Source organism: Chaetodon auriga, chromosome 19 (assembly GCF_051107435.1).
Source record: "Chaetodon auriga isolate fChaAug3 chromosome 19, fChaAug3.hap1, whole genome shotgun sequence".
NCBI lineage: Eukaryota > Metazoa > Chordata > Actinopteri > Chaetodontiformes > Chaetodontidae > Chaetodon > Chaetodon auriga.
The window spans coordinates 3,665,183-3,693,179 of NC_135092.1; the positions used below are offsets into that span (position 1 = coordinate 3,665,183).

General features: G+C 41.0%; 2 protein-coding genes across 6 annotated transcripts in view; one reads left to right on the plus strand and one right to left on the minus strand.

The window, feature by feature from the left end:
- The window catches only part of pam (peptidylglycine alpha-amidating monooxygenase), a 31,944-nt gene extending 12,356 nt beyond the window's left edge, over nt 1-19,588 (minus strand). Inside the window, exons 1-17 of one of the 4 annotated variants that reach the window (XM_076757557.1) lie at nt 19,519-19,588; nt 16,959-17,113; nt 16,738-16,873; nt 16,413-16,536; nt 15,885-15,942; nt 15,478-15,565; nt 13,259-13,350; nt 12,790-12,873; nt 12,300-12,348; nt 12,046-12,113; nt 10,254-10,334; nt 10,094-10,170; nt 9,625-9,728; nt 8,986-9,179; nt 8,797-8,853; nt 3,801-4,070; nt 42-171 (exon numbers count right to left, since the gene is read on the minus strand). In XM_076757557.1, coding sequence (XP_076613672.1) covers nt 42-171; nt 3,801-4,070; nt 8,797-8,853; nt 8,986-9,179; nt 9,625-9,728; nt 10,094-10,170; nt 10,254-10,334; nt 12,046-12,113; nt 12,300-12,348; nt 12,790-12,873; nt 13,259-13,350; nt 15,478-15,565; nt 15,885-15,942; nt 16,413-16,536; nt 16,738-16,844 — 1,583 coding nt within the window. In that variant the 5' untranslated portion in view covers nt 16,845-16,873; nt 16,959-17,113; nt 19,519-19,588. The remainder of the gene's footprint in view (nt 1-41; nt 172-3,800; nt 4,071-8,796; nt 8,854-8,985; nt 9,180-9,624; nt 9,729-10,093; nt 10,171-10,253; nt 10,335-12,045; nt 12,114-12,299; nt 12,349-12,789; nt 12,874-13,258; nt 13,351-15,477; nt 15,566-15,884; nt 15,943-16,412; nt 16,537-16,737; nt 16,874-16,958; nt 17,114-19,518) is intronic. The other 3 variants (XM_076757558.1, XM_076757559.1, XM_076757560.1) reach the window with 3 other exon arrangements.
- Nucleotides 19,589-19,812: 224 nt separating this feature from the next.
- pomk (protein O-mannose kinase) lies at nt 19,813-27,997 on the plus strand. 2 transcript variants are annotated; one of them, XR_013079186.1, is made up of 4 exons: nt 19,820-19,945; nt 21,213-21,494; nt 25,651-26,491; nt 26,555-27,990. XR_013079186.1 is itself a non-coding variant. In XM_076757285.1 (3 exons), exons 1-3 carry the CDS (start codon nt 19,934-19,936, stop codon nt 26,413-26,415), a joined length of 1,059 nt encoding a protein of 352 aa, XP_076613400.1. In that variant the 5' UTR covers nt 19,813-19,933; the 3' UTR covers nt 26,416-27,997. The 2 variants fall into 2 exon arrangements, 1 of the variants encoding a protein (XP_076613400.1); XM_076757285.1 differs by having other exon boundaries at nt 19,813-19,945; nt 25,651-27,997.

The window sequence follows — 27,997 nt, forward strand, 5'->3', positions numbered from 1 at the left end:
TATCAACAGAAAATGATACATCGTGAATGAAAGCCACTTACTCTGCCCCCCAGTGGTGGTCACCTCTGTGGAAAATAACCAAGTTAGAATCTGTGTCAAGAGCAAGTCCCGACACCTGACCCAGCTGGAGGGAACTCTGCGGCCACGCTGTGACTTCCTCCAAATGGTAGTCTACACCACACAGACACAAAGATACAAACACACAAACACAAGAGTTAAGGTATTCTAAACATGATCATCAGCATTGTGTAACTGCTCATAAAATAGGGTTGAAATAGATCTGTTGTGTCTCTGTTTTCCATAAAATTGGTTTATTTTGCAATATGTAAGAACAAAAATGATGAACACTGATGACAAGGTCAATAAAAAAAACTAATATCAACAAAACACAAGGGCTGAGGTTAAAGTAAAGATATGGAAGAACCTAAAGTAGAAAGTAAAACTAAAGAAGAAACAAAACTAAAATGCCAAGACAAAAGACAATTACCATCACTTAAATCTGTGAAATGTAGAATTTGTCTGAATCTGCACTCGGTGGCAATGCTAGCAAGGTAGCCAAGGACGCGCCTGTGCACTCATCCCAGCTGATACAGGGTAAGCCTCTGCCTCAACACGTCTCCTACTGACATGACTGACATGAACAGCGTGTCATCTTTAGAAATAATACCTCCATGCCCTGTACTGGTTAAGAAACAGGCTTCTGCCGTCTACTGTGGGACTACTTTGCCTACAGAGCTGATGTTGATGGTGAACCCACTGACACAATGAATCAGTTTACAAAAGGTGCCATAAAACAGTGCTCTGCAGGGGATGAAACTCACAAAGACCCCTCCGAGGAGTACAAAACACAACAGGTTAGCGAATAAGCTATCTGGAAAGCTAGCTGGTACAATGGTGATAAGCTGCTAAATTATATGAGCTACATAGCGTATCAGTAGTTTACGCTGTATCGCAAATAGCATGATGAGCATATTTGAAAATGTGAGTTCCAAAATAACAAATGTATTAAGTTGCAGTTATTTGGTGGTCACATGGTTTTGGAACAGCATGCTGTATGTTCAAGTGAAATCCCCAAGAAATCAACCACAAGTCAGCCCAACTTTACCGCCACCGTTCAACTGATGCGCAAAAGTGCGCCAAAAATGAGATGATGTTTCCTGATCGATTAGGTATTGAGTATCAAATCAGGATTTCAGTTTCAAGTGTCATTTTGGTATCGAGTGTCATGATACCAAACTTGGTAATCCTAGAAAAGTCAAAGCGAATGCAGAAAACTGGCTGTCAATGCTGTCTACAACTCTATCAGCTGCTCCTGAAGCAGGTTGAACCTGAGGATGCCAGAGGCCTGAAGGTTCCTACTGGGTTCCTAAGTGGGCATGCATGTAGGAGTTCAAAAGCACTCTAATCAATGCAGTCAAAGCAGGCTGGTGATCCCAGCGTTGAGTTATTGGTCCATCTCTTCATAGTTTTGACCACAGGCTTAGCAGATTTTAATTTCTGCCTCCAAGTCAGAGAAGAAGTCCAAGAAGTTGAACCAGAAAATGATCAAAAATCTAAAGCTGCACCAGCAATAGATTGATAGGTGTCATTTAAAATAATGTGGCAGTGGTTCAGTGTGTTTTGTCCCTGGTGGGATATTCCACACACTGAAGGAAAACAGAAAAAGTATTAAAGAGTTCAGAACCATGGCAGCCATCCGTGGCATCATCATGAATCAGATCTCAATCCAAGCCAGAATCTGTGGAAGGACTCCAGATTCCAAAAAATTGACAGAGCTTCAGAAGGTTGCCACTGAGAATGAGGAAAGAACTGGAGTGTTCAGATGTACACAGCTGATAAAAGCTATCCTCATGCTAGTTGGTGCTGCTCAGGCCACTGCAGATGACACGCAGGCTAGAACATACACAGAGGCTCACACACTGTCCACAATACTGTGGACAGTAACACCTTCCAGTAGTCTCTAGGAAGAGAGGTCATTTTTCTCAGTTGCTACATATCTATGGCTGGTACTGTTTTAATCCTTGTTAGTTGGTGTGTGTGTGTGTGTGTATGTGTGTCATAATGGTAATGACCAAAATGTGGTCTTGGAGACACCTATTGCAGCAGGAACTACCACAGACTTTGTTAATGTGATAGTGTCACAACTGTGCAAAATGCAGTCATGAAACTTCACAGGTGTGTACTTGATAACGAAATGTAGGCCAAGTTCAATGATAGGTGTGGTCTGAGTAAGGGCACCAGAAGTAGGTGGGTTCAGAAGTATGGCCTTGGCCCACATTTGTTTTCAGTCACAGCTCACTGCATCCCAGTTTCAATCATTCTCATCCCCTCTAAGACATTTGCTAAAACTAGAGACCATCTTGCGATAGGATCACACCAGCAGCGGTGCAAAATCGGTGTGTGTGTTGCAGTGAAACACGAGGTTCTGGTTACTTAATTGGGTCAGGGTTAATTAAGACTGATGTCCTAACAAGGATACTTGCACAAACTTGCGTGTGGCCTGTGGTTTGTGTACGTGTGTGGTATGACAACATAGTACAGAACAAAATGGGAAGAAGAAGATCTGGTATGGGATTTTAAATGGGAGTAAATCAGTATGGCTGACAAGAAGGCTAGTGTAGTGAGGCAAGATGTGATGATTTGTCATCAAACACAAGAACTCAACTAAACTTGTTCAGCAGCATTTGGTTTCAAGAAAGATGTGACGAAATCTGAAATATAACATTCAAAAACATGGGAGGCTTGTAGCAATGTCTCAGGACAATACAACAAGTAAGATCATTGTACAGAGATTTTTATAATGTATCCACTGTGAATATGTTGGTAGTTGAGATCAACTGAAGACCAAGTTTGATTGTGGGTGCAGTCCGACCCCTGGGTACTGAGTACTCATAGGCTGGAATGATCGGTGTGATCATATTGCAAGGTGGTTTCTAGCTACTTAATATCTATTTCATTTCATAATAACAATTTCATCTCAAATTCAGAGTTAGCATTTACCCAGTGCACTCCCACTCTCAAAGCACTCAAACTCTGTTTCTTCTTGCTGTTATTTTTGCAAATTCTTGGACTGGTCATTTTGTTCTGGGCTGTAGCCCCATGTGAACACACCCACCAAGGTTCCCTGTAAAAATATGGACCTCTAGTAGCGATGTGAAGCATTTTTTTTTTTACATGTGGGTAAGACATCTTGTGCTTGTGCACAAGGACTCACATGCATGCGCGTGGGTATGTGATACACGTTCTTGCGAATGGTCTCACACACGTTGATCTATATGTAGCAGTAACGTGCCATGACATGCAGCACTGCGCCAAAAAAGGCAGAGAAAAAGAAGAATGCCAACTAGCAAACATGGATGTAAACAATGCAAGATTAAATATTATAAAAACATTGGCTTTGCGAATGTTTTATGAGGCAGCAAATGCATTAAAAATGCGTGTTAGACCTCAAGGATACACACGATGGGGAAGACAAATGAGATATCAGATATTCACACTGAAAATAACACTGCATTAAAAAAATGCAAGGGGCTGCATTGGTGCAGACTAGTTTGAGTAACATATCCATGAGGGACAGTGAAGAAAGGGATGAGGAGAGATGAGACGGAATTGAAGAGGAAACACAGGATGCAACAGCTGGAAAGAAAAAGAAACATGAAGAAGAATTCTTTCTCACAGTAAAGCCCTAATTTAACAATAAGGTGTACATATTCCATACATCTATTTTTCATAGTTTTAAAAACAAAAAAGGGGGGGGTTTAAGCATCAATGACAACAACAAAATAGCATTCAGGACCCACCTTGTCCTTCAGCTAGCAGCTTGCTTCTTGGCGGCTTGGCCGTGGCCTCAAGCTGATGAAATTTGTGGACTCTGTCTCTCACCAAAACAGGATGCTCCCTGGTTTGGTAGGCTAGTCTGTCACTGGGAGAGCCCAGGTCTTTGTTTTGCATTAAGCTATCAATCTGAGCCACCAACTCAGCCTGGGCTGTCTCGCTGGGGTTGTACTTATGAATGTGAACTACGTCCTTGCTCTGGCCTAGCAGCTTGGACATAAGAGAAAAGAGGTCACCTGCATAGACAGACAGAGAAGGACAGGAAAGAGTGCAAATAAAGCACAAGGAGACTGTAGGCTGCACGAAATGTCTTGGTACACAGGGTAAATAGCAGTGACAGTGCTGTTAGGAAGGCTGGAGAAATGTTTCTTTGGGCCAGTGACAGCGACAAGACAAAATACAATAAACACTCCTTGTCTGCTGGGATGTGGGTAGATTCTGCTTTGACCTCTGACCCTCCTACAGTGCACATATCGAATGTTCAGCCTTGGTTCAATGTTACATACATCTACTCTATGGCAGGAATTCAGGGTGTTCTGGGACATTCAAATGATACAAACTAATGCTATGCAATTTGGTCAATAACAAAAACTTGATTTTTGTTCAATCTCTGGGACAATTAACAATTTTGTTGTTGCTTTTCTTGTAAAAATGCAAAAAGACATGAGTGGAACATTTCTAAGGCCTAAATGCAAAACAGCTCAGTAAGAAAAACAAAACAATTTTTCGACGACAAGCTGCCTTTGTTACGCTTATTTAACAAATACTCTTTAAAGTATTACTCATTATTACTTTTTTAAAGGCTTTCGCTATACAACACCATATATAACACTATAACCTGTACAACACAAGACCTATCGAATCGACTAAGTTCTGTTTTCAAGTTTTAACAGATACAGTTTTACATATTTGATTCTTACCGATATCATCTCTATGTCAATTTATCTTTGTCACATTTATGTCACTGTTTTTAGTTGCTATGATACTAATTTAACATCCAGTGAAACGTGCTGTTTAAAATCCCCTGTTCTGGTAGACTGCATAGATTGGCACATGGCAGGTGCAAAAATTATTGCTAGAATTTCTGTCATGTTTCTGTTTGGATTGGTCCACCAGACAGAACTCTGCTGTTGTTACTGGCACAGGGAATAATTAACCTGAGCACTCTCATCCTGTTCCTACAGGTAAGGCCAGGCACCTTGTGAAGGAAGCAGTTTTCACCTGCTTGTATCCACAGTCCTTGAACCACACCCATCATCACACTCGGCCTTCATTTTGATTTCAACTACACACCTGTAATGTTTCGTGACTACATCTTGGCCAGTCATGATGTTATCACATCGACTAAATCTGTCCACAGACAGACAGACATGTAAACACCCACTCAAAACCACGCAAGTTCCTGCTACAACAGGCGTCTCCAGAACCACATTTTGCTATTAAGACACTCACACACACATATACACACACATACACACACACACACACACACACACACACACACACACACACACACACACACACACACACAAACACACACTCACAAGCTAACAGCTGTAGGAGAGCTGCCAGTGCTCTGGCCAAGACTAGCTTCCTAAAGAAAAGAGAGCAGAGAAACTAGCTCACTGTAACGACTCTCACGCTGACCTGAAGTTGAATGAGTGCACATGAATGCAAATGCGAATGAAATGCAAATAACATGTTGGAGATTAGACCCCTGAAACTGGTTTGTTGGACACGAGTTGCAGAATGAAAATAGTACAAGTTATGCAGATGTATGGCACAGTGGTGCATAATTCTCCAGTTTCTGAAAGAAAACAATTTCAACAAGTGACACTGACAGGCTCAGACTGTTATTCAAAGAGTCTGACAACATTATGGAAAGGAACCCTACAGAAATAAAGCTTTTTGTGAAAGGCTGAAATCCTTATTGTTCAACCAGACACAGCCAGTATTTCACTGTCCTCAATGCCACCTGACTTCATTTACAAAACCAGTCATTTTCCATTGGAGATCATCGTAAAACACTTTGTTCAAACTCCACTGAAACAACATAAAACTCACCAGAACTGTTTTTGTTGGTCTTTCCAGTGTTCCAACAAATACAGGTTCATTTTCACCAAACCTCATTTGAAGCCATCAGGTAGGATACTGAGAGCTGTTTTTTCACGTTACCGTTTGGGGAAGTTTCTAACGTTACTGCAGCGCCTTTAGCTTCGTTGTTAGATGTCCGTTGGTGTGTGGGTTTGTTGCTGCTGTACGTACATTTACTTGACAGACATGCTCTGAAGATAACAATTTGTGAAAAAGAAATGGCGGTAACGCTTTATATAAAGACCATATTTAGTTTTACTGAAAAGGTCACATGTAGACTTTCAGACTAGGGAGAGCAAAATGTGAAACTATTCTGGCTCTACATCCTGTTTCCCCACTGCCTCTCTCTCACTCCTCTCCTGATTCTGTGAATAAAGGGCTTAATTTGACCAAATCAGAGTTGGTGGTGACTGTTGAACAGTTTAAGGAGGAACCAAGATGGTTTTGGTGAGGATCTATTTCTAACCAGTTTGAATGAAGTACGTTTTATGATGACAAAACTAATGTTTCTGTGAATGGAGTCTGGTGGCTTTGGCAAGAGCAATTTCATGGCTGTTTCTGGTGAAACAAAAAGGATTATCCTCTTCAATAAAAAGGTATCTCTACAAGAATGATTTCCATAATGATATCAGACACTTCGAATTACAATCTCACAGTAAAGTATGTGAAACCTAACTTGTTTTTTGTCATATTAATTGAATAACTTAAAAAGAATAATTATATTGATCGGTAAAAAAATATTAGATCGTTAGATGCAGCACTACACTGCATTACACCCACAGCCATGTAGACAGAGGGTTAAGGTTAACCCTCTGTCTCTCAATTTTACTTTTAATGTTAACATTTTGATAACAGTAGACATTCAGTGTCAAGTGTGGAGTAGTTTGGATGAGTGGTTCTTCAGAAAGCTGCAAGCAGCAATACCAGATGCCAAGTAATCAGCCTGCTCTGAACAGGCAGGTTTGGAACAGGAACTGCACTGGTATGCTTAAATTCTGCATCTGTGCTTTGGCATGGTAAGACTCTGCAGTGAGACTCTGCTAATCAAACATTACCAAAAATGACATGTTTGAAGTGCTTCCACAGATATACAGATACAACTTCAGCTGAACAGTCTCCATACAGTTTGCCACTAATCAGGCCCTAACCAGGAAACCATCTCTGGTCTCTCATTTGTGTCTGCATTTGGAGACATCAGCACTGCAGGAGCTTGACTAAACTGGCTAACCAGCCGAAAAGCACGCTCCAAATGTTTCTGGGTAAAACACACGCTGGAGAAATTCATTTCCATGTGTGCAAGCAGTAGCCATAAATAGACTCTTTTTAGAGTAATTATTTGGGTCGCAGAGTGCGCTGAACTAATGAAGCTGCATACCACACTAAACGATTCAGGACAAATACACATACCATGACACCCTACGGCGGCTGGCAGGCTGCCAGAGCTTTGCACTGTACGGAACGACAAACAGTGTAAATAAACATGCACTGTAGCTTACATGTCATAGGCTGACGGCTAGCTGTGAGTGTCACTGACGAACAATGAGCACAACAGCATCTTAACGGACCCAAGCCTCATTTGCAGGTTAGTTTTCATGTGGTTTAATGTGCTGCAGCTGAGCAGCTACTGAGCTGCAAAGTGCAGTTAGCACTGTGCTTTTCCTCAGTCAATGATTGTTCGGTGGCCTGTTCAACAAGCTAAGGTGCAGGACACAGTGGTGAGTTCGATACGCAGGAGGCTCTAACAGCAAAGCCAAAGTGTGTTGTTGTTCAATGTCAGTGTGGCCGTCAGCGCTGCCTATGACAGAATGCTGATGTTACTGCTTTATGTAAGATTTGATTGGCTACATTGAAATAAGATCTATGTAGACAGATACTTAACAGCATTATGTCCAATTGATGCAAAAGTAGCGGACGCCATAATGAAACTAAAAAATACAAAGTAAGAATTTGTCCCTTTTGGTTTCTGATTTTTCTTCAGAGGACACAGAACAAGTGAATTACAGCACAGATATATATATATATATCTATATATACATATATATACATATATATATATATATATATATATATATATATATATACATGCAGTATAATACTTTTTTTCAGTTTAATTTCAGTTGAACATCTATCTATGTCAGATTGCATCATACACGTCTCCACTGATTAGGTCTAAAACTACAAAGCAGCTTGTTTCATGCTGACACATTCATCATGCTCTTCAGCCTAGTTAGCTCCAAAAATGTGAATTTACAGCTGCAGCAAACCAAACAGAGCTGAGTAGAGCCAGAGAGCTTCTGCTGTTTTCTGTCACAGTCACACCAACTTCATTCAAAATACGAACACATTTTTATGCATAATTATGCATATTTATGTATATCTACATATTTGCCAGCTGGGCTGGCAAACAGTGACCAGCAGTCCAGCCAGCCTTTCACCTTCTGTCTGCTAAATGGAGACACACGAGCGAGGCTGAGCAGATACAGTCTTCCACAATTCTTGCTTGCCTCAATTATATATATAAATGCCATTTAAACAATGCGTCCGTTTGATTGCTTAAATTCTAAATTGGGGCACGTTGTTCTCTGTGAATCTGTGATAACTTGACTGTTTGACACAGATTCAATCTTGACCTACAATGACTTCAGAAGCTATTTATATCAGTCAGTGGTAAATGGACACAAAGTGGGCAATAACAGACTGAATAATACAGCAGTAAAGGGTTTAAATTCAGGGAATTCAGTCTGATTATCAGGCAGGAACTCTTGAAGTGGAAAAACACCTGTTTTCAGAGTCCAGGGGAGTAAATACTCATGTAACCTTGTGTAGGTGTCATAGCACAGCGGTGCAGCTGATTGTTCTTGAACTCACCCTGATCCAGAGCCTGCTCTGCTTTCTTTCTCTGCAACAATTTGTCGTCTTGATGATCTTTGGGAGAAAACAAAGTTTTTTTAAATGTACATTATGTGACCTACATTTGTTAAGGAAACAATTAAACGCTAACTTGAATAACTCTGGGTTTGAGGTAAGCAACATGAACAGTATCTCCTGTCTGTGTACCTGTTGAGTGTCCCATATGCATCATAGAGTTCATATGACTCGGACTGACAGCGATGGGAATGTTGGCCTCGGCTGGAATATGCTGAAACAGCTCTTTGGAGCCCGTCTCCATGCAGCTCATGAAGGGGATGGCATGTTTGCTGTCCATGTAGTACATTATATAGAAGTTGCACATTTCATCATCAGAGGTACCACTGCAGACAAAACAGAAAGGGATAAATACATCACTCACATGTGCAAAAAGGCAGGTGATCCCTGTGTAAACAGCGAGGAGCGGAGCCATGTCACAATCATTAAGATGTTCTCTACAGATCGCCCAATATATCCTCTGACTGCTGTTTGCTCAAAAAATAAACAAATATTAGCCAATATATCATTATCAGATTGTTGAACTTAAAACAATGGCTTCGGTCAGGCTGTAGTAACATGGCTGTACATGTGTGAAGGCCTCCAAGCTTTAAGCTGTTTTAGACGGACATCGACACAGTGTGACAGTCCACAGGCCCCTCATTCATTCAAATAAGACTATAGCAATGATACGGTAATGTCATCTGGCAACGTCCTGCAGTGACCATTCAAATACACGCAAGCATAAATTTTCAATGCATTAGGTGCATTGGGTTTTACAACAGAACTCACCCAATGTAAGTCTTGGAGTGTCTGCCTTCACCACTAAACACACATCTGGCTGCAATGGTATCGCCATACTTAACAGTCACCTCCGTGTTAGCAGGATAGAAAGCCTGGAGAGAAAACACATTTAATGCTGAGCAATGAGCACCGGCACTCTACATGAAAAACTGCTGTGATCAATATATTCTTGGCTGAAATATTAGTCACAACATACACCTAACCTGATAATGGTTAGCTCCTTAATGAACTGAGAACAACCTGGACAGGCTTATAGACAGTTACAGACAAATCACCTTTCTGTCATCATAAATATGTAAGTTTACTACACAGAGCGCTGATTGGTTCATTCGAAGATAAATCCCAATAATACAGGAACTGGATGATTGATAGAATCCCGTTATTTTTTTACTGTATATTATTCATTTCCACCCGTATTGCTTTCATTTTTTATTTGACTCCTGGCGTGAAAACGTACCTGTGGTAGCTGAGGGGACTGTCTTCCAATCAGGCTCCACTTCCCATCTCGGATCCTGTAGCCACTGACCACTTTACCTGTGACAGAAATATCATCTAGACGACCACTGACACTGAAAGTTACTCTGATATCGACTGCTGGATTCTCTGGTATGACTCACCAAGGCGGTGTGTGTGGGTCCTGAAGGCAAACGGGTAGATGGGATATGAAGTGTAATCACAGGCCATGTCTGCATTTGTAACTAGCAAAGAAAAATGAAGGATTGTCAAGGCAGGCCCAATTTGTGCTTACTTTACAACCCCTTCTCTGCCCCTCGTATCCCCTCATGCATTCCAACAGCAACATTTGAATGTGGACTATGTGGACAAAGTTTGGGTGGAAAGCGTGCTATGCAACAATGGTGGATATGTTCTAATTTCTTTCAGCTTGAGCAGAGTGACTTTCCAGAACAAAAGCATCTGTCTACAAACCAAAATAAGGCAAACATGTCAGCGTTTAACACTGACTCAACACAAACAACTGGACAAGAACCTTGCACAAATCATGCACAACACCCACTGGCCAAATCACACTGCGTTGCATCATTTAACAAGTGTCGACAGAGGGATATAAAACTGTGATATAACCGAACACACTGATGCAAACTAACATACGGCCTTTTATGGAAGACAACAGGAGAAGGTGTTTTGGAAGATAGAGGTGCTTTATAAAAGTATAAAACTTCTCTAAAAGATTTTTTCTTTGCTATACAATTTTAGCATAGATTGAAATGTCCAGCAAAATACAATATTTAATGCGATTCTGGCAGTTTCTGATTAATGGGTAATGTATTTTCTCTGCAGTCTCCAGGAGCAGTGTGCGATTTATGCATGGATGACACTGCAGCATTAGCTTCATTAATTACTGAAATCTTCAGACACAGCACCAGGACCAAAGAGTCTGAGTTTCTGTGTGTATATATAAAACAAACTAATGCATTCTCATTCTTTTAGTAAAAAATTGGCAATGTAACAGTGATAACGGGCACAGATTTAATTGTACTATAAGTTGCTGCTGTTGTTGTTGTTGCAGCTGTCTTCTTATCGCACAGTTATCTGTGTTTTGATGTTTCTGGAAGCCTACATTCATCATCTGCCATGTCTGAGGCTGTGCATATTTCTGTTTTTTTGCTTAAGTTATTCAAATGTTAAGTTATTTCATATAACCTTGATATTAAATGATATGATCAATTTTCAACCTCATCAAAACATTGAACTGTGCACAGGACAGCTTGACTGATGGCTGTTCAAGAGAGAAAGGAATCCCTGCAGTGCAGCTGCTCACTGAGCTCACACACACTGCTTTTATAGCTCTCACTCAGGTTGTGAGAGAAAAAAAAATGAAACCAACATGTTAGTAAGATCTGGTTTTAAAAAAAACCTTTTGTTTATGTACACTGTGTCTGTATTTCTCATTCTTACAGTAAATTAGCACTTTCACCATTTTTGACCATACAGTACATTTTTGCCAAGAAGCAGGGCTTTTAAGTTAAGTGGAACATATTTTACTAGTTTCTCTAGAGTTTTCGCTCCAGTCTGACTCCCCAGTCAACATTCTTCTTCTCTGACAGAAGGCGTGCGTGATGTGTGTGTGTGTGTGTGTGTGTGTGTGTGAATAACCAAGTGTATATTATGGCAAGCTGCGATCTTGCTTAAGCTATTCATGACGTCTGGAAGATAAGCAATGCTAATTCAATTCAGAAACTGCACAGTAGCTCCTGACACAAAGCTGTTATAACCTGTTATAACCTGTTTCCTGTTATTTTCCCCCTAGTCTGACAGAAAAGATGAAATTTTCCTTATGGATGTAAAAACTGATGGAATGGACACATCCTCCAGACAAGCCCATAAAAGGAAATGAACATTTTGAAGCTTGACAAATTCACATGCAGGAAAAAAAGAACTCAAACATACCCCTTTTTCCTGGAAGGATAACTGTGTCCACAGACATGAGCAGGTATATGCCAGCAATGAATGGTTGCCTTTGAAGAGAGCCACATTTACAAGGTAAGAAGGCTGTAAAGCCTTGGTCATATTTTTACATGACTGAACACTGTGCCACTCTTTATTCCTACCCAACAGGTACCACATCTCACACTTCCCTGTGCTAAGATTTCTTTTACTTTAGCATTCAGCAGAAAAGTTAATGCTTTGAAGTGAATACTCACGGCTTTGATGTCATTCTTAATGTAAGTCCTGAGCAATCTCTATGATGGTCTGTAAAATGAAAAAAACAGCTAAAACTGCCACATTCAACTTTTCATCTGAATGAGCTTTACAGTCTTCAAAGTCGCCATTTACATGAATTACACTGATGGAGGCAGACAGTGTGTTAGAAACACCTTTTTAACATGATACAGTCCAGTTCTCAGACCACAGAAAATTACATCCTGGAAGAGATTTCAGGTGGAGCACCTCTGATACTGTGTCAGCAAACAATGAACAGGCTGAGGTTCATAATGGGAGGTTTTATTGCAGGGCTATTGCATTGGTTTGTGTTCCTAATAATCTGGTAGTTAAAAAAAAAGACTAGAACTCTACAGCCGTGCTTGTGGCTCCGTGAGACTACACATTAGGCAAAGTGGTGCTTTGAGATAATCACATAAATCATTTCTAGAAAACATAAATTTCAGTACTTTAGCTGTCGTTTGGACTCACCTCTGAACGCACTGACGTCTCCATAATGGATCTGCAGCACAAAGTAGGACGTCCCCGAGTTTCTTCCAACTTTGAAACCAACGTCTGATGAGACAAAACAGAGAAGAACCGAGGTTAGAAAAAGCCATGAAGTAACATGGAGATATAAACAACAGAGGGCCATACGACAGAAAGACGTATTACTGTTCATGAAAACTCATACGTGACCATTCATGATCTTTATTCATCTCATATATTTTCAGTCAAACTACTTTTTACTCAAGAAATAGCATGTCTTTTTTGAAAGACTTTTCAACAATTTAAGCACCACAAAATAGACTCCAATTCTCTCTTCATTGTTGGATCGGAGGTTGCAAAATTCCCAGACAGATTTCAAAACTGGACGACTGACAGCATGGATAATGCAACTTGAGGTCAGTGAATGAACATGATTCTTAGTAACTGTGAACCAATTCTTTGAGAGACACACCTTTGGGTAACTTAGTGGGCGGTGCATTCCGAGCCCAGGCGTACATAATGGAAGCTTCATCCTTACAGGTGCCTTGTACGCTGCCGCAGTCCCTTGGGAGAGAAATGACACAATGAATACCATGCTGTGTTTATGAAAGCACAGATGAGATGGCACAGTGAATCAGACAGGTAGTTACAGAGCAACGCAAACACCTGTCTGCAGTGTTTGGACGGAAAGACACCTGCAGGCTCTTCTATAACAAAGAGCAGCTCCACTGCCAAACACAGAGGAGCGTGATGCTATCATAACAGATATATCAGATACAGACACATTAGCAATTTGAAAGCTGATATGGTGGCCATGTTTGCACTTTCAGCAGGCACAAAGCAACCTTATCATTCATTTGGAGTCATGTTTGTATCCACCTGGTGACTGTAAGCCCAGTATTCAGTTTCACTTTAGCTCTGGTGTGTATCTGCATTTGCTAAATGCTTCACTTTGTTCACTACCCAGTCTTTAAGGTTTCTCACAGCCTTTTCACTGAAACCAGATGCATGCTACAAAGCTTCATAGAGCTGAGGGGAACTGAAGAGTTGGTTATAATTATCTGTGGGTTTGTCACTTTTCACATTACACACATTCATCTGAACCATGTAAAAACACTGATAAGGGCAGCTTTAATATAAACTGAAGAGAGGGAATATTCACATCAACCACATGATAACAAGCAGCATACAGAGCCCGAGATGAAGTCCGCTTCAAAATCTTACAGTCAAAAATATGTGAACGGTATATGCAGCAATGTCAGCAAAAAGAGGAAGGGGTGTTTTTAAGGGGAAAATGACAAGTCACTCTAAGCAATACTCAGTGCTGGTGTTTGGCACACCGCTAACACAGTAAGAACCGATGTAATGTCTGAACAGTGCTGTGCGACGCTGCTAGTGGCTGCGGCAGGATGCACTGGGGATAGTGCAGGACAGTTCACGGTTCAGTCGGAAGATGAACTGGGTTCCACCCTATCCTGACTTTCATGATTTTGACACTATTGTTGAATCTAGCAATATTGCCTACTTTGATTACTTTAGACATTTTTTGTTTTCATCAGTTTTGGATTTCAATGATTAAGTCTAGTTTGATTAATGTTAATTTGTGAGCGTAATACCCTCAAATGGGGGAATGTAATGAGATTCTTATTATTCATCTTCTCTGTTACTCAATTGTAAGCATTCACTGTCTTAAAGCCAAATAAGTAACTATGTCATAGGATTAGGTGTGTGTGTGTGTGTGTGTGTGTGTGTGTGTGTCAATCTGCTGACCATGACACCACGTATGCTATCATCTACTGTACTGCTCTTTACACCCAACCTAACACAAGTGACCACATGGTCAGATAGAAATAATTGATTGAGAATGTAATAACAGTAACTTATTTCAGCAGTCATTTGAGAACAAACTGTCAAACATAAGCAGAGAGTCAGGCGGGCACTGTAACAGTGTAAGAGTGTTTGATGAATAAAGTATCTATCTAACAGCTGTCCTGGGATTACTGCGTGTTTCTGTATTCGAGATAGTGTGTCCCCTCAGAGATGCTGAAAGGCAGAAGTTGTTGGTGGAGTTCCACTTTTGATGAATGTGAGAACAAAAAATAAAGAAGCTGTTGCTGCTTGTCATTGCACTGGTCAAGTGTCTACGTCCATTTTTTTTATTTTCTTTCTAAACCTCCCCAGTAAGGCAAACCCAAGACGCTCAGTTACACTGGAAGCAGCAGTGGGATTCGTACAGCTTGAGTTTCCATGGTGAAAAAAAGATCCTGATTTGATTTCAATTATCAGAACTGAAAGTTTATTTGTGTGTGTATATATAGATATATATATCTATATATACACATATATATATAGCCATCACGAGTCACTATGATAAGCCAGATATTTCTCTCCTCTCAACAACTTAAATTAAAGGCATTACTTTTTAAGGATTCTGTCATTCTACAGTGTCGTTGGGAAACCGAGCAACTACCCATTGAACAAATATCTGGATTTTAATATGAATATGAATGTTAATATTTCAATATTCATTTAGAAACTGTAAAAACAGCATTCATACCAGCCCTCAAAACTGCAAATTGGCTTGTATCTTTACTGAATGTGTCCACTTTGCAGAAAGCAGATGCAGTGACAGTGCAAATGATGAAAAGGCTGAAAAAAGCTGTATTTTTCTATTTCAGCGTTGGATATTACCAGTAGCTGCTGGTGGAGACTGGAGTCTGGCAGCCAAACAGCAGCATGTGATGGACTGTTTCCATACTGGCATGAGGTATGAAGTCCACTGTGAAGGAAAAGCACTGTGGTTAAAATATTCAATATTTAATGAAACCTTGAGTCACTCAACTTGCTTCAGCTATGAAGACCCAGTTCTCTCTGACCATTTCAACTGCTGTTTGATTTGCTGTCTGAGCTAATTCAAAGACAAACCTCGGGGTGCATTATGTGTCCTCGGATCAAGTACAGTAACATTCACAGGGGACTAAAATGACATTCTGCAGCCCTTCAGTGTGCAGACAGCCTGATGTGAAACACCACAGGGCTGTCATCAGAGTCACACTGGATGTCTGTCAGCTAAACTATTTTAATGAAGATATACTCACCAACATAAGCATCTCGAGTAGTTGGCACAGGAAAGGACATGCACAGGTAGGTGTCCGACTGAAACATCACAGAACACAATGATGATTCTCATAACCTGCACTTAGTGATTATTTTCATTAATCACCAACTATTGTTGCATATTTCCTCTATTAATCAATTCATTATTTGGTCTGTAAAAAAGGAGGAAAAGAAAATAGTCAAAAATGTCTATTGCAGTTTAAGGTGACATCTTCAAATATCTTGTTTAAGTTGACCAACAGTCCAGAATTCAAAGATATTCAAGTTACTATTAGACAAGAAAACCAACAAATATTCACATTTTAGAAGCTGGAACCAGTGAAGGTTTGGCATTTTCACTTACAGATGACTTCCAAGATAAATAAATTATCAACATAGCTGCCAAATAACTTTCTGTAGATTCACTAATTTAACTTGCTCCTGGTTTCAGCTTTCATGATGAATGTTCTCTTGAAGTCTGAGGATGCAGAGCCTTCATTCAGTCGTACGTTTCACAGAAACAGACTCACCGCAGCTGGAACAACACCAGGCATCCGAATATCCACAGAGAAATTGTGAGAGTTTGTGAAGACCTGCTGCTGCCTGGTCCAGGACATACAGTTACTGGAGTCTGACAAGACATTTTCCCGAGACCTTAGGGAGGAAACAAGGGAACAATGTGGTTTACTTCCTGCTTTACAACAGGACGCTTATTTACAGTAGAGACAGCAGTCACACTGCCGAGATACACTTCAGCACAGCAACCCATAGACACAAAAAAATGTATGTTTTCATATCTACTAAGTAGCAGGTGTGTAACTATATATATAAGAAAAAAGTATTTTTTTCCCTTACCGTCCAAACCCGTACACAGGGTTTTGTATTTCCAGGCTGTGGCTGTGACAGATGAATGCTAGCACCACCACACAGAACACAGTGACTCCCATCATGCCTGTGGTCATCACAGCGCGTTGTGCTACTGCCGCCTGGGCTGCAAATGTGAAACAGAGGCTGTCAGAACTATCCTGTGGGAAAAGACTAGGTGGGTAAATAGCATGGGAGAGTGCCTGCCACACCTGTTTCCCTTGCTCAGATTGGTTGAGGGACAGGAATATGACGGGTGAAGGTCGTGTCCCTGCTGGACCTCACTCCTTTATCATGTCGGCTTGCAGTGTAGGCTGGGGTACTCCCTCTGGGTAAGATGACTCAAAAGTCTGTCTGGAGCAACGATCTGAAAAAAGCACGAGTGTTAACTGACTGCCAGCACAGCCCAGACATGGATCCCAGTCACACAGCAGGCTCTGTCAATGCATTTTACTCATTTACATGTGGTTAACAGGGTTGGTCCATTTGATGATGCATACTATGATAGGTCTACTTGAGATTCTGATGCAACATTCAGTCTGAGGGAGGTCTAACTTCAAAATCTCTGTAAATATTAGAGCACCACAAGTCATCAAGAAATCAGTAACTCTGTAAGCAAAAAGTTCGCCAAAAACTAAGAAGAACCAAACTAGAGTGACATTAAAAATACTGCATGTCCTTCTTGTTGGGATTACGGAGATGTCAGACACAAACATGCCACTTCCCAAATGACTCTGCACTTCAGACTCTTGTTACCATGGTGCTCTGAGGTTTACATTAACTCTGCTGCCTGTCTCCATTATCGTGTTTTGAATGATCACGTCAGCTGGCCCTAATGGGACTCATGCAGACTCACCAGTTGATACACATTCATCTACTGATTAACACTGATCTGCAGTTATGCAATTCTATACCCAATAACAATGGGAATGACTCTTTTTGCACTGCAGGAACACACGTCTCCTCTCTGATTCTTACAGTGCACACTGAGCAAGGGTACAGAGATTTCATGTCAGAAACACACACACACACACACACGTATAGTATAATGGTGGAATGGTGGTGAAAATTCTTTGCCAATTACATGCATTCCTGGCTTTGCACATACATGTAACACACAGTGCATTACAGGACAATACACTCTTTAATCATCATACTTCCTCCTATCCCCAGATGATTCCACTGTTACTCTCACAAATCCGCATCAATGATCAACACAAAGGATGCTTTACTGCATGGACAAGCACACCTAATACCAGAACAGCTTGAACTGATCCCACGTCCTCAATAGCCACGCACAATTATAATTATAATGAACTCTCCGTCTCTGTACTTTTCTCATTCTCCCATTTCTTCAATAATAATAAAAATAATAAAGTTAAAAATGACAGAAGCAGATCAAAATAAACCTCAGACAGAAATGTTTTTGGTGTTTGTGGTTTCATGTCTGCTCTAACAGTAAAATCCTCTATCATGTAGTCTTGCACTGTGATACTAATACACATTGTATTACAGTAGCTTTTCTGGAAAATAAATGAACTGTGTATGGATAAAACAACCATATGGCAATAAGCGCTTTTGTCCTCCAATTCTACAAATGAAACAGATAACACATCAAACCATCATATCAATACAAAAACCATAGAGAGATCAGCTATTTTCATAAATCAGTTATCGATTTGCAAAAAAAATCTTTGGAAGAGCCAAATACACATGAACATTATACTGATAACAACCACAGTATAAACAGCAAAGCAGAGTCTCCAGAATCCAAGTCCTCCCATGGTACTCACCACATCTCCTAACCCTACTAAACACCAGGGAGCTCCAGCCTCGCTCTTATCATTTTGCAAGCTGCTGTCATATTTACCTCGAAACCCAGAGGATGTTTAAAAATGGCAAAGGAAAAATCATTGAGATGTTCAGCTTGCTTGGTGACTCATCGCTGTTCAGAGTAAGAGGAGGGGTGTGAATGGGCTGTGATGTGCTGACATCACAGCCCACTGAGGAGATAGAGGAAACTATGGAAACAGGGCTCATCCCACTCATGGAGCACAGGACGTATTGCACCACAAAACACAATAGATCGAGCATTTCCACCTTCATGTCCTTCGATAGCATCTTCAAACTTAATTTAGAACCACACCTTTACTCCAGCATTACTGTAGACACGACTGTTGCTTTCATTGAAGTAACAACTTGCCAATGCCAATAATAGCAAAGATGTAGCTAACACTGGGATAGCTAAGTTAGACAAGAAACATCTGCACAGGTTAGGATGGAAATGGAAGCAGATCTAAAGAAAAATGGATTTTACAGCATCAGTTTAATAATGATCAAAATTGATGCAGATTTTTTCACCATGCAAAGACACCATCACGAATAAACAGCTGTCACGCCTGAACCTAACAGGAAGCGATAATACAAAATAGCCATCTTTAATTAGCGCTAAGCTATTAAGGGTACATACACCAATACTATACATCTTTATCTAAGCAAGCACCCTGTAACGATCAAAAAAACAGCCAAAGTTTCGCTATCACTTAGTTAGCTCCTTTAGTAGCTGATCATGGTAATTGTCATATCGGTATTGTATATGAGCTAGGGTTAACGTTAGCTATCGTGCGTTAATGTGTGTGTTGACAGATCAAACATCGAATCTGAGCTGTGATCGGTTTCAATTGAAGATGTCTACCGAGTATATTACATTAGCTTGAAATTTTAGCTCAAGGAGACAGTTTAAAGAGCTGCGGAGATTTAAGAAAACAGTACCTGTTCGCTGTGGCTTGACGTCTCCCAGCCGCCTGTACTATTGAAGTGAAGACCTGCCTGTGTGCCTGTTAAGAATCAGTAACAACAACACTTCCACTTTTTCACAATAAAGGTTTCATCTCTATGAATGCACAGCTAAGAAAAAAACTAGACGCACGGGCGCGCGCATAGCCACGTGGATGTATATTCCTACAAATGAGGTATTAAAAATAGTGCTGCTTTTTTAAAGTGAATAACCGACTTCCGTAAATGTGACGCTCTTATTTTGTAAATCTGACAGGAAGTTTATTCTTGATCCGGCTAGTGGTTGCTGGTGGGGATCATGCCAAATTGCATAGCCTGTTCTATGTTGTACCTGTACTTGCAACAGACAGGGTGCTGTCATGTCTGCTGAATCATAACACCATGTGAACCTATGATGCGGCAGGTATGTTTGTGAATGACGCTAAAAATGATGGTGACGTGTCTTAACTTGTCCTTTCTCTGTGTTGTTGTCTTACATCAGCTAGACCTACCGTGAACTTGCTGTGCCTGCCTCCCTGTCTTTCACCTAACTTCTCTGTCTTGAATATAACGTTGCAGTCAAAGGTAACTCGTTAAACATCAGACGCATTGTGCTGATTCGTACCGGACGTCAGTTTGTTCTACGCATGTGTGAAAATGCGACCGTAGTAGGGGAGCGTTTGGGGAACTTACGGCAAAGAACTTAGATTGATAAGAAGTGGAAGCTAATTGGTTCGTTTCATCACAACATCGGCGCGCGGCATCACATTTACTCTTCCGCCATTTTGAACTGAAGGCGACCACCGTCTTATCGAAGAAGTGAATGACGCCAAGGACCCTAAACGGTCCTCACGTCACTGCGCGTCGTGAACGTTCATTGGCGGCACATTTGAAAGCCTGTAACGCAGTTAGCACAGAGGTGAATCGACAGACCCCTCCGCCATTCATCGGTATGAGTGATGGAGGCACCAGTGTTTGCTGTGCTGTTATTTAGGTCACGTGTCGTGTGTTTTGGTAATGGTAGGTATGGTAATGGCCAGTGTGTAGGTTTTCTGCCAATAGATCCCCTGGTAGAACTGCAATTTCGTATTCATAATTACATTTTCATTAGTGTATAATCGCCTGAAAATAAGAGTTGTGGTGGTTTAGTTCACTAAGTGATTTGTCCCTTTGCTGGGAACTCTTTGTAGCCCTCTGAAAGACCCCTGGTGGTCTTCAGATCCCAGTTTGGGAACCATTCTTCTAAACAACTTGATAACCACATTACAAAGTGGATAAAATTAAGGATGTCACAAGAATCAATACATAGGTCTCACAGATGCATAAGTACCAAATCAATACCAGCATTTTCTCCATAAGTCAGTGTCATTATTTAATTATTTAAAGTTTCATTCATACTTACAATGTTGCAAACCAAAATGAGTGCACATAATCAAATAGTTGTATTTGCTGTTATAGCACAGCATTTCATACAGTTCCTCTAATTTGAAAAAAATATTTTTTGGGCTGTTTCGCTTTCCATTTGAAGGTCCTTTTGTTTCACCCACCAGTGAACCAGTAAGTGTGGTCAGTGACAGGTTTGGACTTTCACCCTGGTGTTACTGTTAAAAAAGTTCCTTGTTAATGTTTTGAGCTGTATCTAGTAAAGCTATATTATCCTCTCCCACCTTTTTTTTTTTTTTTCATTCCAGCTGCAAGGCACCATGGGTCGGAGCAGCAACAGTACTATATTCCACGGTGTTCCAGTGGTGGTGGTGTGCCTTGCTGCTTTGCTCCTCAGCAATGCCGTGATCTACCTGTATCTGGACTCCATGTATCATACTGATCAGCAGCCGGTGTCCTCTAATGTAGGCTGTGTGCCTCGACACTTTAAACTGGTGACCATGAAAAACTGCACCCCCTGGCTCCAGTGTCTGCAGATCAGCGCTGAAGTCCGCAAGCTGAAGCTGATCGGCCAGGGAGCTGTTAAGAAGGTAGGTTGTCTTGTTCTAGTTTATTGTGTGAACTGAATCATAGTGAGTTAATTATTGGTGCAGTGTGTAAGATATAGCAAGAGATATTAGTCAAGCAGGCCTAGTAAGCGAGCCAGCCACCCAACATGCACTGCGACTCTATAAGACTTAAGGAAACTCTGTTCAGGTGAAAAAATTAACTTTCTGTCTGACTGTTTCAGTCTGTTTCATTTCAAAAGACCTCCTCACATACAGAGTTGTGCATGAATGCTGGCTTTCACTGTTAGTACTGCAGCTGAGAAGGTGTTTCCCACTGCTGAAGACATAATAATAGAAACAACAGAGCAAAGAACCCTGCTCCCCAGCCCCCATGTATTATTATTATTTGTTATTTCATTTAACTTATTAAATAAAAAAGCACACCTTTCTCTGCATTTTCTGTTTGTCAGACAGAGACCTTCATCAAGATGAGAGGAGATTAACCTGTATTGATCCCCAGCAGGGAAGTATGGATAAATAGAGAAAGTGATAAAAAAATAAATATTGACCAAGAAGTATATAAAACTAAAATAAGATGGGCAGTCCGAACAGTGTTGTAGTCTTGGTTGCCTCTGCTGTTGTTCAGTCATGTTCCCAGGAGGCGGTCCCTTTTGCACCTTGGTTTGATGGTCTGGCAGCTGAATGAGCTGCCCGCCTACCACAGCTCACTGTAGAGGGCGTGAGAAGGGTTATCTAGGATGGTTCTGATCTTGTCTTTCATCATCATCTCTCCCACTGTCTCCAGACTTTCCTGCATCTCTGATGTGTTGAAATATCAGCAGGGTACACACCCTGGTTTTTCCCCGATAATGCTACATTGTAAACAACAAATCTGTGTTGAAATCAGTCGGAGAGCTTTAGCTGTTAGCAGCTCGTGGGCACCAGAGTCCTGTGGTGTGTTTGACAAATGGAGCTTGCACTGGTTGCCGGGTGTACAAATTGGGTTTTTACTGATGTAATAAACCAGATACAATATGTTAATTAGTGAGCTTTAGAGGTGATTAGAGGTGGGTTTTGTTGTGTCTGCACAGAGTGAGGCTAGCTGTTTCTCCATGTCTCCAGTGTTTGTACTAAGCTAAACTAACTGATTACTGGTGTAGCTACATATTTATGTAGTAAGTGTAAGTAAGTGTAAGTGTAGTATCAATCCATCTCATCTCACTCTCAACAAGCAATGCATATTTCCCAAAATGCTGAGTTATTGCTGTAACTTGAACAATCAAATTGAAATGTTTTAGTCTGTCTTTTGGGGCCCATCGCAGTACAGAAACATGCCTAGTCAGGGTAGATGATGATGTTAGGATAGACCTAAATGCTTGTGCACCTCACCACTCAACAGTGCAGCGTTGCATAGTGCTACATCACAATCGGGTGTGGTCACAAGCACCACAGCTGTCTTCACAAGTAAAGCTTAATCAAAATGTCCAGATGTCACCATACTGCCCAGCATGCTTCCAGGAAGTCTGCAAGTGTTGTCCACATCCACATTTCATCAAGTCCTCAAAGGGGCACTTTCTGACTTCAGAAATCTAGAAAGTCTCTTGGGGTGCAGACTTTACCAGACTTCAGTGACTGAAGTACCCACAATTCATTACAATACAGGTGTAGTCTTGAACAAAGATGGTGAGCACATGACAATAGGCCGAAGCCCAGGGGGACCCAATCTGCAAGGAGGGAGGGTGAACATGATCTATATCGTGTTTGCAGGGAAAAGGCACGGACCTCTGTAGGTTGAAAGGTACAAGTCCCTTGAACACCTTCATTACAGCTGGGTGCAGCTGGTTTTGGCCTGTAGTACTTTGTTGTAGGGTTAGGACAGTGTGAACATTTTTTAACCGCTTAAGCCATACTCCAGACCAGATGGGTGTACCAAATTTTCCCACTAGGTGTCACTTTTGGACCAGCAGCTGCTCCCAAGTGGAACATAATGAGACTTTGGTCTGCAACTTGAGAAACAGTTTATAAAGAGCAACAAACAGGCCTCAATAAATACTAATGTTGGACATGAGTGAGGATCACTGTGGTGCACCTGAAAAGAGATACTTAAAACTTCACTCTGTGTAGTTCGAAAGTGATAATATAGTCATTAAATACTGCTGAGCAAGATTTTTAAATGTAAGACAAACAGTCAGTTAATCAAGACACCTTGATAAGGTGTAAGGAAAATAATTATTAATGGGTTGGACTGACTTTATGATCACATGTTCATTAGTAAACTATGTGTTATCTGGTTGATTCATATTGTGTCTTCAGTGGTCAGGTTACAGCTGAAGACATATATGCTTTTTAAAAATCAAAGCTAACATCCTATAGAATTCCAGCACTTTATCATCCATTAAGGAAATTCAAGTCAATGCAATCAGAATGGACCATGTAAACGAACCGTAGACATTAACACTGAAAGCATTATTCAGCACTAAATGTCCGGCCTACAGTAAGGTTCAGCATGAGAAATGCTTCAGGCCTAATTTATACAGCATGTTCAAATCATTGTTACACATAAATATAAATGTGCAATACTCGCTGTATGTTTATACTGTAATATTTCTTATCTAGTCTGATGTAGTTATAGTGTTATTACATTTCTCAGCCTTTCTCTATGCTCATATATAGTCCTCTTCTAAAATGTGAGCAACTGTAACATGACCCAATTTCCTCTCAGGGATCAATAATGTATTTCTGATTCCGATATCAACATGCAATGAATGCATGTACCTGGCTCTGTCAGCGTGCGCCATCAATAAATAAACAGACATGACAGGAATCAAATGTACAAGAATCAAGGCCATCACGTGATGTATGTGTTGGTTGATGGTTACGTGAACGTGATAGTTTACCGTAATTAGAGAGCACTTGAGTAGACCCAGCTCCTGCTGTGCTTTTCTCAGCCCTCTTTTTTCCTGCCAGCTGTGGGAAAATTGGCAGATGATGCTGCAGCAGACCCCCAAGGCTCATTCTGTGTGCTGCTTTTCATGTGAGAGTGCATTGACCACTGGTGGCTAGATTGAGACTATGGCTGAAACAGTTTAGCCATTGCCAGTCCAATTTCCTAATCACAGCTACAGTTTATGCTGCGTTGTTTGTTGTTATGGCTGATGGTTTGATCTGATCCAGTTGCCAGTTATGCAAGGCCTCTTCAAACACATCAGCCAAGTTTTCTGCCTTATGGCTCTCCAGGAAGAAGCGTGCATGGAGGCACTTTGATACAATCTTCCATGCTTTGTTAATGAAATGAACCGTCAGTGACATATACGTTGTCATATCAGTGCAGTTTTCTTTGAGACTAACTCTGCCATGTCTCCACTCATCGTCACCCCAATAAACATATGAACCTTTTAGTAAACAAACTTAACAACCCTCCCATTCCATTTCTACTGAAATTTGATCTCCGTCATGTTGCTGGCTTCAGCTCAGCAATAAATAGCGCGTGGCCTGTCAGACGCTAGTATCGTTTAAGCAAATACACCACACCAGACATGCAAAACTGGAAATGAACCCAGCTCTGCTTTGTCGTGCACCTTGCTGTGATGTATCTATGTAGCCACCTTACCTGGGGCCTGTGCAGTACGATCTAGATTTGCATTTTGTTTTGTTTGTTTGTTTTTTTTTTAGAACATTTTTGGGGGATTTTCCATAGTGCAAAACAAAAAACAGAGACCCATCAAAAAACTGAAAGTGAAAACAAAGGATGAAAAACACAGCCATACATAAATAATAAATAAAATACTGTAAACATAAACAGTTGAACAATGAAAAATACAGTCAGTGATGACTTTCAATGTTGGAATGTCGTTTCAGAAAAAGGAAACTGTATAATCAGTGCAGAGATGCAATATACGGTAAGGTGACATTAGTATGACAGTGATGTACTGCAGGTGGATGTACAGTATTATAAGTTACTGTTTATGTTTATGTAACGTCAATGGTCAACAAAAGTAAAGATGAAAATACAGCTGATTTGTATTTTTTCAGGTCCCCAAACACCACTACGACACTGCTGGAGTTGTTTTATTTGGTGATTTTCGCAATTCACAAGTTTGTGCAGTTAAGAATACAACAATATTGTGGCATCAATCCCTTTTGTTTTGGTCAGTAACTCTGGACTTACTGACCTCAGCATGCACTTTTCTTTCTACAGGTCTACCTGGCAGAGTGGAAGGGTCAGAAGGTGGCTCTGTCCAAACTCTCCTCTCTGGATTACCTGGATGATTTTCTCCATGGATTATCCATGTTGGAGGCGCTGCAGGGCCCCCTGGTGGTGCAGTTGGTGGGGTTTTGCCGAGAAGACAACACCCTGGTCACAGAGCACCACCCACTTGGTTCCCTGCTTAACTTGGAAGGTGTTCTTGCACAAGAGCCACACCAGCAGCACAACACATGGCAGATCCGGCTGAGGCTGGCTACAGATTACGTCTCCATCCTTCATTACCTCCACAACAGCCCAGCTGGGCGGCGGGTAATGTGTGATTCCAACAGCCTGGAGAAAACTCTCTCTCAGTTTCTGCTGACAAATGACTTTCATCTGGTGGTGAATGATGTGGATGCGCTGCCTAAGGTGGATCCATCCAGAGGCTTATTGGTGAAATGTGGCCACCGGGAGCTCACTGGAGACTTTGTAGCCCCAGAGCAGCTCTGGCCAGACAAAGGGAAGCCATTTTCAGACGATCTCATGCCTGAGTATGATGAGAGGACAGACATCTGGAAGATCCCTGATGTGACATGGTTCCTGATGGGAAGGGTACCTGGAGGAGATCTAGTCCACTTCCATCTTTTTCAGATCCACGAGGAGTGTAAGAAGGAAGACCCCAAGCTCCGCCCTTCAGCTCTGGACGTGTTGAAGGTGTATAAATCAGTTTACAGCAGCATGGTGCGAGACAATGCTGGCTTTAGAGACATGCTGTAGAGTACATGTCTGATTCACTTAAAAAGACCATGAATGTACAACAAAAACAAGGTAACATCTTTGAAATGATCCTGACCTCCTGGTGATGAAATGAGCTCTGCCAGGACTTAAGGATGAAACTACAGGGAAATTAAGTGACAAGTGGCCAGTTTACAACAGATTTGTGACCTCATAGTTTAAAGCATGCAGCACTGTTAACACAGGAGATAAAAAACAAAGGGATGGCTTTGCAGTCCAAAATGAAACGTACATTCATTGTTATGTTGTGTTTAATCAAACGTATAAAAGGAATGTGACGTTTTGAGTCAAATTATTACTTGGGTGCAGGGACAACAGGAACTGGGTGCACATGTCTGTCAATCCAGAAAAACATACAGAGAGTCTGCAGTTGAAAAATGTTGCTATGTACATGTATTACCAGGAAATTGACCGTAGCTTGTAAAATAGGTTGAAATGCCAACTCTGCCTGACGCGCACACACAGGGTGTGTGTAGTGTATGTGTATGTGTGTGTGTGTGTGTGTGTGTGTGTGTGTGTGTGTGTGTGTGTGTGTGTATGCATGGTCTTTTCATCCCTCTCAGTGGTGGAGAAATTAAAGACACATACCTGTGAACTTATTTACTGTGCATATATGTATACGTACAGTATGCATATTTAGACATACATACATGTATGGATCAGAGGTTGTGTATGATAACCATTTATGACCTACATCAGGGTTAAGTGTCGACACTCATCCCACACTCACCCCCTTTCCCAGAACATGAAGGAGAAAGTTTCAACTCCAGTTGATCTCAATTAGGCCAGGTGGGTAAATAATACTACTATAATACTGAAGGGACAGCTTTAAGTAATATTTAAGTCATCAGAGTACACATTCTCTGCCAATTAGACAAAAGGCTGCCACATTCAAGTAACATTTGCAGTTCAGCCACTGAATGCATGTCTGATCTTCTCTAATTTTAGCCTAATTTCTCTGATCCACTGAGGGCCTGATGGAAGACAGCTATCCTTCAATTTAAAAAGAATGAAACATCGGGCAGGTAAAGTTCCCAATGCTAAAATATTCCTGTTGGCTTTGTTAAGGATTATGTCTTCAGACACTGGCCCGAATCTTGCTGTAATGGCTGTTGGTTGTATGTTCCTGTAAATGACCTCTGAAAGAATGTCAAAAATAGATTGCCAGCATGTGTTAAGATTGAAATATCTCCAGAACAGGTAGACAGGAAGGGTCCAGGCCAAGCTTGACCTGACTTGTGTAATAAACTTGCCTTTCCAAGCATTACATTAAGTTTTGTTTGCTGCACTCTGATATTCATTTCTGTTACCTTTTTTTCTGCTGTTTATAAACACTCAAAGGTGATTAGAATTACAAACCAGATATTGGCACAATTATTAGGTACTTCTGCACACACCCAGTATTGTTTCTGTTTTTCTCTAAGCCTCATGGGCAGCGGTATGCTGCGGCAAATTTGCTGTTAATCCGTTTTGATTGTAATTACAGTCCATTTTGAGATATTATATTAATAGCTTTCCTTTGTATCAGTTATAGACCACAGTGAAACAAATAAACATAACGAGG